The sequence below is a fragment of the Oncorhynchus nerka genome, linkage group LG10, assembly GCF_034236695.1.
Source record: "Oncorhynchus nerka isolate Pitt River linkage group LG10, Oner_Uvic_2.0, whole genome shotgun sequence".
Lineage (NCBI taxonomy): Eukaryota > Metazoa > Chordata > Actinopteri > Salmoniformes > Salmonidae > Oncorhynchus > Oncorhynchus nerka.
In genome coordinates, this window is record NC_088405.1 from 32,576,170 (window position 1) to 32,588,478 (window position 12,309).

The window sequence follows — 12,309 nt, forward strand, 5'->3', positions numbered from 1 at the left end:
ATTGAATACATTTCTCAGTACTGGCCAAGTCTTTGAGATTTGAATAAATACTATAACGTGATGAATCAAAGAAAATGTCTGACTGTATTCTTACTCAAGCGTAGGATGGGGCTACAGATTGTGTATTTAAAGCAGTGATAACTGCTTAATCGTCATATTAACCTTTCATTTGTTCTCCAAGGCAGCACAGATATGAGAGGTTTGTTGAAATAGATAGTAAATTGTGCTATTTACATCTGGGCCATTCACTGTTGCTACACTGCCTGTTTGTTTTCTCCTCAGTGAGAAGCAACCAAGAGCTGTCTGTTCTCTTAGTCAATGTTAACTAGATTACTCTGTCGCTTCAGCTCAGGTTTGAGATAAATCTCCCACATAAAATAATAAAACAATGTAATTTGAGGGTACAAGGCCACAAAAAAATAACTTTAAAAAGAAATGTTCCGTAGAAAGGAGTTTTTTTGGCACCCATTGTTTTTCATTAGTTGAATTTCAGGTCTGTTTTTGTTCAACACCATTATTTATATCCGCAGTCTATTCAATTTCTTACAGTGGAGGCTCCTCCTCAGAGGAAGGGGAGGACCATCCTCAGTGAAATTCATAAAAATAAAAAGTGAAACATAAAAAAAGGTTATCCTTTTTATAATTTAACTATGCTAAATATATTCATGTCATCAAATAATTGATTAAAACACACTGTAGCACCATAGTGTTGCCGGAGGACATCTAGTTTCCGTCCTCCTCTGAGTACCTTGACTTCAATACAAAACCTATTAGGCTCATGGTTCTCACCCCCTTCCAAAGGTTTAATTATGACTTCCGGAGGACGTCCTCAAACCTATCAGAGCTCTTGCAGCATGAACTGATATGTTGTCCACCCAATCAAAATATCAGAGAATGAATCTAGTACTGCAAGCATAAGCTACAGCTAGTTAGCACTGAAGTGTATAAAATGTGGTGAGTAGTTGACTAAGAGAAAGACAATAGTTGAACTGGTTTGAACAAATTAGTGTCTTAAATTATGGAGAAGCAAGAGACAATTATATTTTGTTCACTTAGCTAGCGAATGCAGCTAGCTAGTTTAGCCTACTCAAACACCCTGCTCAAACAGAGCAGGATGTTATGTTAGCTAGCTGACTATGGCTATCCAACACTGGAACTCTTCCAAGTCAAAGTTTTATTGGTGTATTGCCACTGGGGCCTGCCGGTTTAACTGCTAAACTGATTGCTGACTGTATACTGTACTGCATGATTGTAGCAGGTTTACTAACGCGTTACTACTAGTAGCTATGTTGACTATGACATTAGCTAACATGGTGACAACAATGTAGGCTGCCTGTAGAGGTTAGTGGTTATGATGTGAAGGTTTGCCTTGGAAAGTCTTTTTTTTTTTGCCTGGTCAGACAGCTGATGTGTCGTGTACTGAAGTCCACAAGCGAAGGGTAAAGGTGAGCGGAGGTGAGCGCGTCGGTGTAAGAAGGAATTATACAACGGCCAGCCAAAATGATCATGCTGTTTAAGTGGCTGCTATCAATGTGAACTGTGTTTGCATGTGATTAGGGGTGTATTCATTCAGCCGGTTGTAAAACGTTTCTTAAACGGAAGCAAATGGCGAAACAGGGAAAAACATAACTGAATTTGTAGTAGCCTAAATCTATCTATGTTTCATTGAGCTGGTTGAATGTAATATGAATGACAGTCATCCAATAGGTTGTAATAGAAATAAGGCCATTATCATAAAAAAAATGTTTTGTCCTCATCTTAAACGTCACTGACCACCACTGATTTCTTAATAATCAGAAACTTGTTTACTGACGCACATTATTTTTATGAATACTTGGATACTAACATCAACCTGAAACGATTACTAACGTCAAGCTGAAAATATATTTTAAGAGGTTATGCCGGTTTCTCTTATGTTAGTTGAATGAAGCATCAGTGAACATTAAACTGTAACACTGAAGGAGAGCTGTGGGACCGGGATCACATTCTCCAAATGAACGATTCACCCATTTTGACTGTTGTGTTGTTTTTGTGCATCTCTGTGCGATGTTCGATCAATTCCCAGGGTCATTTCATGTGTTCATGTGTATCTGAGCTATTGGTGTTCAAGTAGGCAGAAATCTGTCCGGTATGACGTAGAACTGTGATAGTCTCATTACACTGGAAGTTAATAGGAGTATGACTTTTAGATTGCAAGAACATCTATCATACATGTCAGATTTCAATGTTTTCTCTTGAAGGATCCATTGATCATATTTTTGCTGTATTCCTACCTCAAAAAATAAATTTAAGTGGGTCCACCACATTTCTCCTATTTGTCTTCCTCTTTAATCCAGGGTACATTGCATTGTGCCATTGCGAATATCAGACTCCACTCTGTGGCACATCGATCTGCAGGTTGAAAATGGTGAGATTGTGGACTACTAAATTGATAGTGCGGTTTGTTTAGGTGATTTTTACAGCTAACTAGCTACTTTACATGCTGATATTAACTTTGGTATTATTGTGTATAGCTACGTTTGCAGCCGGCCCATGGAGCATTGCGGGTTTTGTAGTCGACTTGAGCTGCAACAGATTTCCACAATGATTTTCACATGTTGATACCCACCTTATTATAATGACAAAATGAAACATTTGTTCACACAAAACATTATTGTCACATATTAGTGTTATTTAACACCAAGTTATAGGAATTAGTGGTTTGGGGTGGATTTTTCCATTTAATGAGCACCTGGGAGAGAGGAGTGGTCTTATTACTAAATTCAGTAGGGGTTCTCTATCTTGTCCGCCATGTGTGAGTGTTGTGCACATATCACGTGGGAGGGGAGAGGGCACTATTTGCACTTCACAAAAAACTCTGCTCTCGTATGCAGATGACCCAGGGGGTGGAGGAGGAGGCAGATTGGACAGCGGCATCGCTCGAGCAACAGGTGTATACACAAGGATACTGTGTTTATCAGCACAATGGCTTCAATGACTGTCCCTCAACACCTACACACACACACACACACACGCTCTGCAGTAAACCATCCATGTACCTCAAACGTTGATGTCACTTGGCATATTTGCTCAAATCTTGGCATCTGCTACATGGGTAATTTGTTTCTCACCAATTGTAGTTTCAGATGGCCTGTCATTACAATTGCAGTGCACAATGTCACGTATTTATACATTTTGTTCAAAGGCAATGTGTTAGCTTAGCAGAGCATACAATTGTGTTTGTGGGTGTATTGTGGTTTTTAGTGTGATGCTTCCTGTAGTGTACATGGGACCCTGTGAACAGTAAATGAACAAAGGATGCAGTAGAGATGTATTAGTCATAAATGGTGTTGACTCACCAAACTTACTACCTTTACAGAAACATATATGATCACCGCATAGCTTAGTGCATGGTGAACATTTTTCAGAATGTGTACTTGAAGTGCTGTAACTTAGAGATACAAGCATAGATTTATTCTATCATGTATTTTGCTGCTGCCCCTCAACTTCGTCATCTAACTGCACAGCTTTCTAGTGTTATGTCACTGCATTTACATGTCACTCAAGGCAAAATGGGAACATCTTTTACGCCCAGCTCCAGGGGACAGTTATGCTGATGAATTAATATTCTTCCTCGGGGAGGTGTGTGGCCTCTTCAGCTAATGACAGATAGGCCATCTGTGGGCCAGACCTTCTGATCTTTAGGGACTGTGTACAGCAGCGGTGTAAATGGATGTGGAGCGGGCACTGCACGCCACGGCCCTGGCGAGAGGCAGCAGCCGTTTACCTGCTCCCTGACGTTATTGGCCTGGCTAAATCCTACGCAGCTCCCACCGTCTCCTCCGTAATTGCCCTTTAGTCGGCGTTCGTCCTTGCAAGTAAACCATAATTGCCGCTCAATGACGCCTCTCTGTGAGCGTTTTAGGATAATGAAGCCCCCTCTGTTGGGGAAAACGGGGACATTGACACAGGATGTCTCTCTCAGGGTGTTGCTGTAGAACAGTCATAACAGAGAGTATTCGCTCTTTCTTCTTTTGTTTAGTCTTACTAGCTACTCTGTAGTTCTAGTGAGCGCCTTCAAGAGGTGACAGGCCTATCAGATGAATATGATGTGTAGGAGATCTGTTTAAGGCATACATATGATAATCAAGCCTAACCCTCCTGCTGAGCTTTATCACAAAGTATTGATACCGTGAAACACTCACTACTGGTGCAGTAACATGAAAACCATTTTTGTTTGAATGCTTTTTAGGTTTGTGTCTGACTGAATGGCTAATGCAGAGATCAGTATTTCTTCAGGATGGATGCTGAAACACATGAGGGTCCAGCTGATGGTTTTCACTCAATTGAATTTGCTTAGTGACTATAGCAGTGTATAGCAGGCCATTCGATCTGATGTTCAATTGTTTTTTGTCAGTCGCAGCCTTGTGTGTGATTTGCGATTGACATGCATCATAACCAGCGACTGAAGTGGAGTGCAATGCTTTCAGAGGCAGACATCCTCAGATGAAAGCCTCAGGTTTAGATCACACAGTGTTTCCTCTCCTGGCACAAAGAAGATATTAGCCTCAGTAATAGCAGCAGCACCCTTGATATTCACTCCTGCCCAGCTACTTGTTGAGCTTGAATTGCTTTATTTATTTGTCTGTAAGTGGTTTCAGACCCTCTTTTGAATCTCACTGGCCTCTTCCATTAGAATGGGGGGAAAATGTGTTTTTTCTTTGGCAAGATTGTGCCCCATAGTTTGACTTTCCTACATACAATATATGTATTGTTTCCTGCTCAATTATGACAAGACCATGCTGTCAACTCTGATGGAAGAGTTTTGACACATATGAAAAATTGGCTTTGTGTGAGAGAGTATATGCCAGCAGCCAAATGCCTAATATCAGAACTCAGAATCAAATATTGCTTGCGCGGGCCAGCTATTCATGAGACACTACCAAATGGCTACTCGAAGATACACAGTGTTCTTCATCGTTGACTTGTGCACAATGTAGCCTAACATGGCAATAGCTTGACGATTTATAGGCTCTTGTGCACATTTTGTTGTCTTTACAGCTGCCGTACATCGTTGGGTGAACTTAAAGTGTTTTATTTGCTTTGCAGCCCTCATTGTTTCCCCACTAACACCTGTTGGCTTTTAAATGTAATTAGGGCATTCTAGGAAAGGGGTGCAATGTGGCCAGATCCGGTTGAGCCTTGAGGCAGGGACCTGCATTAAATTAATTAGGAAAGTTTCAAATGAAAAGGCAGGTTCCTTGGTCTACAGGATTTAGAGACAGGTAATAGGACTGACTGAACAACTGCTGTCCACACCATATTCCTGTCAGTTGCCACCATTGTGACGAGGCCTACAGGCTATTTTTATGGTTCACACACTATTTGTTATGTTTCTATAGTACTGGAAGTCTTTTTAAACCATGTGTGAACATAGTCAAGATAATCAGCAATACTGTATGATTGCACGATCGTTTGATTTCCAAATATTTGTGCAACAGTAAAATGTTTTTTTTGTCGTAAAAATACCTGACACATTTTTAATAGAAGTAGGGACCATTATGAGCTGTTCTTGCCTACCGTGTCACATTGTGATAGACCCACATGTAGCTTAGGTTCTGGACTGATCTCTTTATCGCCAAATTTCTCCTGAAGGTTCTTATCCAAGGTTTGAAATCATCCGTCAGCTTCAAATGAATCAACTACCCTCTGCTTGTCAACTCGTATAGATCATCTGCTTCTTCATCCCCGCCCCTAACTCGATCAGTGCCCTCCTCGAGAATTAGAACAAATGACAGCTGGGAAATTACAGTCGTTTGTCTCCGTCTCTCTGGGTTCTCTGAGTCCCCTCTGTCTCCCAGACCACCTCCCCTCCTACCTATCCCCTCTTCTTCCTCTCCTCCCACAACCATCAATCTCTCATCACATTTGACCTCACATTCAAGATCTGACAGACATCAACTTCCTCCACAATTCTATAGTTGTGTTGGTGTGTATGCCATTTTGATAGTTGGAATCGTCCCATGATGACATGGTATTATGAGAATCTGCATAGAAGAGGGGGGGACTCTACATTAGAAGTACTGCACTATAGCAACACGTTGTCATGTTGCATTGGCCCAGGGAGACACAAAGCAGGTTGCCCCGACATCATAACAGGTGCATGGTGGGATACGTGACTTGTGCTCAATGTGCTGTGACAGTGATTGAGGCATCTGGTAAACTCCAGGGGTGAAATTGACCCATAATTGCAGACCTTCCTTTATCTCCGAATTAGCATGCAGTGTTTTACCGTCATCTAACCCGGAGTGTGGAGGCAGACTTCTTGTTCTGAAACATTAGTCTTCTCTCTTTTTATACCATTTAGTCCTCTGCTATAAATGGAGGCCCTCACCAGAAGCTGCGTGTTTACTTAATGTCTAGACATGAACTTCTTCAACTAGGTCTCATATTGTTGTATATTTGTATGCTGTAAGGGTATGCTGCCGTTAACATTCTTCAATTTAACGGTTTTGTGATGGTTTAAGGCAGAGTAGCCTAAAGGATAAGGCTTACTGCATTTTCTTCACTGTTCTGAAATCCATAGCAAGCTTAAAGTGATGCTAAGTTGAAAGTTCTAATGTGTGTTCGTTTCTCTCTGTCTGTGTGTGTGTGTTTCAGACAGAGGTGATCAAAGGACCCTTTGGCAATGTGGGTATGACGTTCAGGCACGTCCCTGCCTGTGAGGGTGACGCAGTCCATGTCAGCATCGAGACGGTCACTCCCAACTCTCCTGCTGCCCTGGCAGACCTGCAGAGGGGCGATCGACTCATCGCCATTGGAGGTAAGACCCTAAAACCATGCAACCTAACTAGCATGATCTGGCAACCCGGAGAATGTTTGAAGTGACTTAAATTCATAAGCATACAATAACACTGGAATGCATGTTGTTTTGGTATATAAATATGACTTTAACATGTTATTTTTATTCCGGGCAGGTGTCAAAGTGACATCCTCTGTCCAAGTGCCCAAACTGCTGAAGCAGGCGGGGGACAGGGTGCTGGTCCTGTACGAGAGGCCTGTGCGTCACCAGAGTCCCACCGTGGGCCTGGGAGCCCTCCAGGAGGGGCTGGGCCAGCTAGAGGAGCCCAGCTTCATCCCTCCGCCGGGGGGCTATGAGGAGGACCCGGCCCCCATCACCACACTCGCTGACATAGCCGACAGCAAAGACATGGACTGTGAGTTTGAAGACTTGACTGTGGACCCCAAGCCTAACCCCCTTAGCAGTAGCGCTGAGTCCAAGGAGGATTTCCTGTCCGTAAACCAAAGTCCCAAAAGGACTGTGACCAATCTGGCCTCAAAACCCCTCGGCAGCATATCGCCCATCCTCAACCGCAAAATGAACCTGGCAGGGCTTCAGTCGCCGGCCAGATCCCCACCCACACCGAAGCCCTCGCCACACAAGAGCATTGAGCCTGGAGAGGGGCCACAGCGCCCCACCGGCCCCCCTCCACCCCCACCCACTCGCCCGCCGGTGCCTCCTAGACCCCACATTAAATTAACGTCCGCCTCTTCTGAAACCCAAAGTCTGCTGGAGGGGAGTGAAGCTACCAACGGGGCTGAGAGAACTCCAGAAAAGACTCAAACACACTCCACTGGAAGCAATGGTGACAAAGGCAGTGTTTTGACGACTCCTGTGAAACAGCCCGAACCAAAGCCAGCAGTCAAATCACCCGAACCCTGCGAAGAGCCGCCAGCGCCCCCCTCCACTCCCAGCAAGCAGGACCTGGCCAAAGACAAGGTTTCTGAGAGCTCCATCAACACCCGAGACAGCATGGAAGATCACTCAATGTGGGAGTCCTCAGAGATGATGTTCCGCAACCGGACGGCCCACTGGGGCCATGCCTCTGTGGTGTTAGAGGTGGAAAGCAACCATAAGTACCTTAACGTGGCACTGTGGTGCAAAGACCCCTTCAAGCTGGGCAGCCTTCTGTGTCTGGGCCACGTCAGCCTGACACTGGAGCACGTGGCCCTGGAGTGTCTGTCCACGTCCTCATCTGAGTACCAGAGCACCTTCAGGCTGGAAGCCCCAGAGCCCAGGGCCAGCGTCAGCCGCACCGCCCTGCGCAGCCTCAGCACCCACAAGGGCTTCAACGAGAAGCTGTGCTACGGAGACATCATCCTCAACTTCAGCTACCTGGCTGATGGAGAGTCAGAGACGTGCGGCGGGCTGGCGGAGCGGGAGAAGAAGGCCAGCATGCCGGACGAGGAGCTGAGGGAGAGGGAGAGGGAGCAGCCTTCCTCTATTCCCAGTGATGACCTGGCCTACAGCACCATGCAGCTGGTGGAGGTGCGCCACAACTTCCAGGACACCCAGTTCCAGAACCCCACCTGGTGCGAGTACTGCAAGAAGAAGGTGTGGACCAAGGCCGCCTCCCAGTGCATGATCTGTTCCTACGTCTGCCACAAGAAGTGCCAGGAGAAGTGCCTGGCCGAGCACCCTCTCTGCGTGGCCGCCACAGACCGACGCAGTGCCGACCCGGAGGCGAAGTCCACCATCAACCGCGCCACCACAGGCCTCAGCCGCCACATCATCAACACCGGCTCCCGTCTGCTCAACCTGCGCCAGGTGCCCAAGAGCCGGCTGGCAGAGCAAGCGGCTGACGTTGTGCCTGACGTGGTGCACACCCCCGACATCTCAGACAACGAGAGCAGCGATACAGAAACCTATGCTGGGGCCAGCCCCTCCAAGCATGCAGCCGGCGTCACCACCAAGCTGGTAAGGAGGGAGGGAGGACTTGATGACAGTGTATTCATCGCGGTGAAGGAGATCGGCCGGGACCTGTACCGGGGCCTTCCCACCGACGAGCGCTCGCAGAAACTGGAGCTGATGTTGGACAAGCTGCAGCAGGAGATCGACCAGGAGCTGGAGCACAACAACGCCCTGATGCAGGAGGAGAGGGAGACTGGGGACGCCCGGAGGAAGGCTCTGATCACGGCTGCCCTGGCCAAGTCTGGGGAGAGGCTCCAGGCTCTCACCCTGCTCATGATCCACTACCGGGCAGGCATCGAGGACCTGGAGTCTGTGGATAGTGCCGGCACCTCCCCCTCGGAGCCACATGGCCTCCAGGCCAAGGGCGGGGCCTTGGAGGAGGCAATACTGGGGACAGAGGTTTATGACAGTGACATATGCAGCCCAGTGGAGGCTCAGCTGCTGGATGACATCACAGAGGAGCAGATTTGTGTGGAGGCGCTCCACTAGAGAGGATGAGGCATGGGCTTGAGACTTACAACAAAATCATTGGAATCTTTTTCTTTGGGGGTGGTGGGGTTTAGGTTACCATCTGAAGATTATCTGAAGTGGTCTGGTGAGGGTGCAGTTGTTGTTTTGTAAACCAATCGGTCATGCGATTCATTCTTTTTCTTTTTTTTTTCTAGTTTTCTTAGTCATACTTTTAAAGGGAAGCTGGAAAGCTAGATTGTGACCTGCTTCAATTGGCATTAAGAACAGTCTCCCAAGTCAATCTGTAAGTGCTTGGATTCAATAAAAGTTGAAAACATACTGTACATTAATATTCCATTCTATTTTAGCTTTTATTGACGTTAATTCATTTGTTTTCCTTACAAGGCACCTTGAAACAAAACATATTTTCCTATTGCTTGAAAATGTGAGCTTAAATGTTTGTATTCAATGTTTTAAATGGAACTGTTCGATATTTTATCACTTCAAGTTACAGCAACCGCTTTTCAAATTTGGCATAATATTACAATCAAAATGTGATCACCATAGCAGGAGCTATGCAAATTGCAAATGGTTCTGTTTTTATCTAAATTGTCTTTGGGCAAGGAAATAAATATTAGTGTAAAATATATATATATATATATATATATATATATATATATACTGTATATACTCAACCATATGGAAATGTGTTTTGTTTCAGATTATGTACTTCTCATGTCAGTCATATCTTCTGTTTGAGTACTTTTAATTAATGCATAATCAAGTTTTTGAGGTCACCCATGACTTTTCTCTTTTTTTTAGTTTTTGGAGGTTCTGGAACTACAAGCTCATGTGATAATTCAATGAAATGGGCAATAATGTGGGGAAGATAGTGGTCTATCCCTGTCATCCTCGGTTTAGTGTTTGTCACCGAGGCCAAACATGTTTGACTATGTATATGACCCATTGTTTAACCAGCATATTAACTGTACATGTTATTACTTTCTGTTACTTGTTTTCTGGGGGAAGAGATATAGGGATGTAATAGTTGTTTCTAATTAAGTTATTTGATTAAGCACCTGTTTTCTTGCCCCCCATCCAAATGGTTTATTTGTATGGATATAATAACCCTGGACTAAAACTCAACTCAAATATGATGGTGGTGGTGGTGGTTTTATCCGATCATGTTACTTGAGACTAAATGCTTGCTGTTCAAATTCTTATTGATAGATGCAAAGTATTTATGTATTTATGGCAGAAAATTATTTTATTTGGTTAATTTTGTGATGAGTGTTGTTGTGTAAGATACAGGAACACGTGGATTTCTTTTTGTTTTATTGTATGTATATCGGTCTTTATTTATGTGGTTTGGTGACGGGTGTTGGGTCTGATTTTGATAAATACTCAGAGCAGTTAGGCTGTGATTGTGTAAAGTTCTTGGCCTTTGAAAGTTGTTCTCAATTATGGACGAATGTATGTCCATTTCTATGTATGTGTAAATACAGTCCAGCACAAACCCTCTACAGAAATGCAACCACTGTTGTACCCCAATACAGTGATGTCATCATGACAGGCCACAAACAAACTCCATACAAAACTATTACAACTGTTGTAAGGCACAGAAGGAAAAGCTCTGCTTTTAGGATAAGGAAAGCGTAATTCTCTTCTCAAGGGACCCAAAGCCTCTGGATAGGATCACTACGGGTGTGCCCGAATACCCATAGCTATACTCCTAAATAGTAGGCTGTTTGAATATGCGGGAAAAAAAGAATGTTTTTTAGTATGTGAAATGTTGAAAATCTAGTATACTTTAAATGCCCGGATGTCATACTCATTTCAGCTTTTTTATCTAGTAGATTACGCTGCACACTATTGAGGAAGAGAATTGTCTTTTCACGCCCACGTTTGTTCGAGAACAACTGATAATCAGAATAAGGAGCACGCCTTACAAAGAATATTAAATGGTGGGGAACAAGCGCGCATTCCATGACGCCTTGTCAGTATGGATGAGTAGTATGTTGATATTTGTTGCTGACTGCATACGTTTGTACTCAACAGTATGTTCTAAATAGTATGTAGTACGATTAGTACACCGTATGCAGTTTAAGTAGTAGGCAAGCAGGATTTCGACACAGCCTATGACTTCTATTCTATTCTCACCAGGCTCATTGAAATCACAGTGCGTTTCTGTGGCTGTGCTGCCATTGCTTCAGCATAGATAGGACCAGAGATGGTGAAGTGGCTCTTTGGGTCAGACAGGAGATGGAAGAAAAAGGGTGAAGGGGAAAGAAAGCTAAACTAAATTCTGTGCAATAGACGTGATGCTCTTGTTGAAGCTGGCTTGACTGCTACTTGTTGATCTCTCTTCAATTGTTGTATATTCAGATTGTCGTGCAATATTTTTGTAGGAAATGAAGACAAAAGTGATAATCGGGAAAGGATTCTTCAGTTTTCTATTTCTCGTTGTTTCTCTCCATAGAAAACCGTATCTGACCGTTAGGTAACTTGGGACCCCTGGGCTGGAATTGAGCTCATGAGAAGAGTAAACAAAACCACATTTTGGGCTGTCATGCTACTTCTGCTGCTGTTGTAACTCTGTACTCTCTAAACCCATTCGTACGCTCCTGATCTGTCTCTCCCTACGATTCACAGTATACTAACATAGTGTCATGGCTTTCTGCTGCGGAATTTTCTTTTTGTAAGAGGGATGTTGTACACGGTTCTAGACATGGATCATGTGATGAAGCGCTATTGTACATGGCCTCAATAAAAACGCTCACCTGAAGTCCATTTGAGTTCCTGTGTGTTCCTACTCTAAATACTCTTTGAATTAAGCAATACTGAACTCATTCTGAAGGTACTGTAAGACTTTAAGGTATTTTCTCTGTCAGTTTAACATTACGTTGGTCTAATGGCCTTTCTCTCACACTGGCCTGTTCTGTAGACACAGGGAAAGATAGCACAAGACCGATGGCTGTCTTTTAACTGTTAAGGTTCCTTGGTTGAATGGGAAATCATTGTTTATATTTGACAGTTCCTTGGTGGAATGGGAAATCATTGTTTGAGCATCTGGTAAGTAATTGGAGCCCAGTGGTGAGATGGACATGATGATTAGAGTGTGTTGTCTC

General features: G+C 44.0%; 1 protein-coding gene across 1 annotated transcript in view; it reads left to right on the top strand.

Annotated features, from left to right (window-relative positions):
* Positions 1 to 9,531, top strand: part of LOC115135164 (PDZ domain-containing protein 8-like) — a 73,970-nt gene extending 64,439 nt beyond the window's left edge. Inside the window, exons 4-5 of the mRNA XM_029669544.2 lie at positions 6,640 to 6,802; positions 6,957 to 9,531. Of these exons, the coding sequence (XP_029525404.1) occupies positions 6,640 to 6,802; positions 6,957 to 9,220 (2,427 nt within the window). The 3' untranslated portion in view covers positions 9,221 to 9,531. The remainder of the gene's footprint in view (positions 1 to 6,639; positions 6,803 to 6,956) is intronic.
* Positions 9,532 to 12,309: the final 2,778 nt, after the last annotated feature.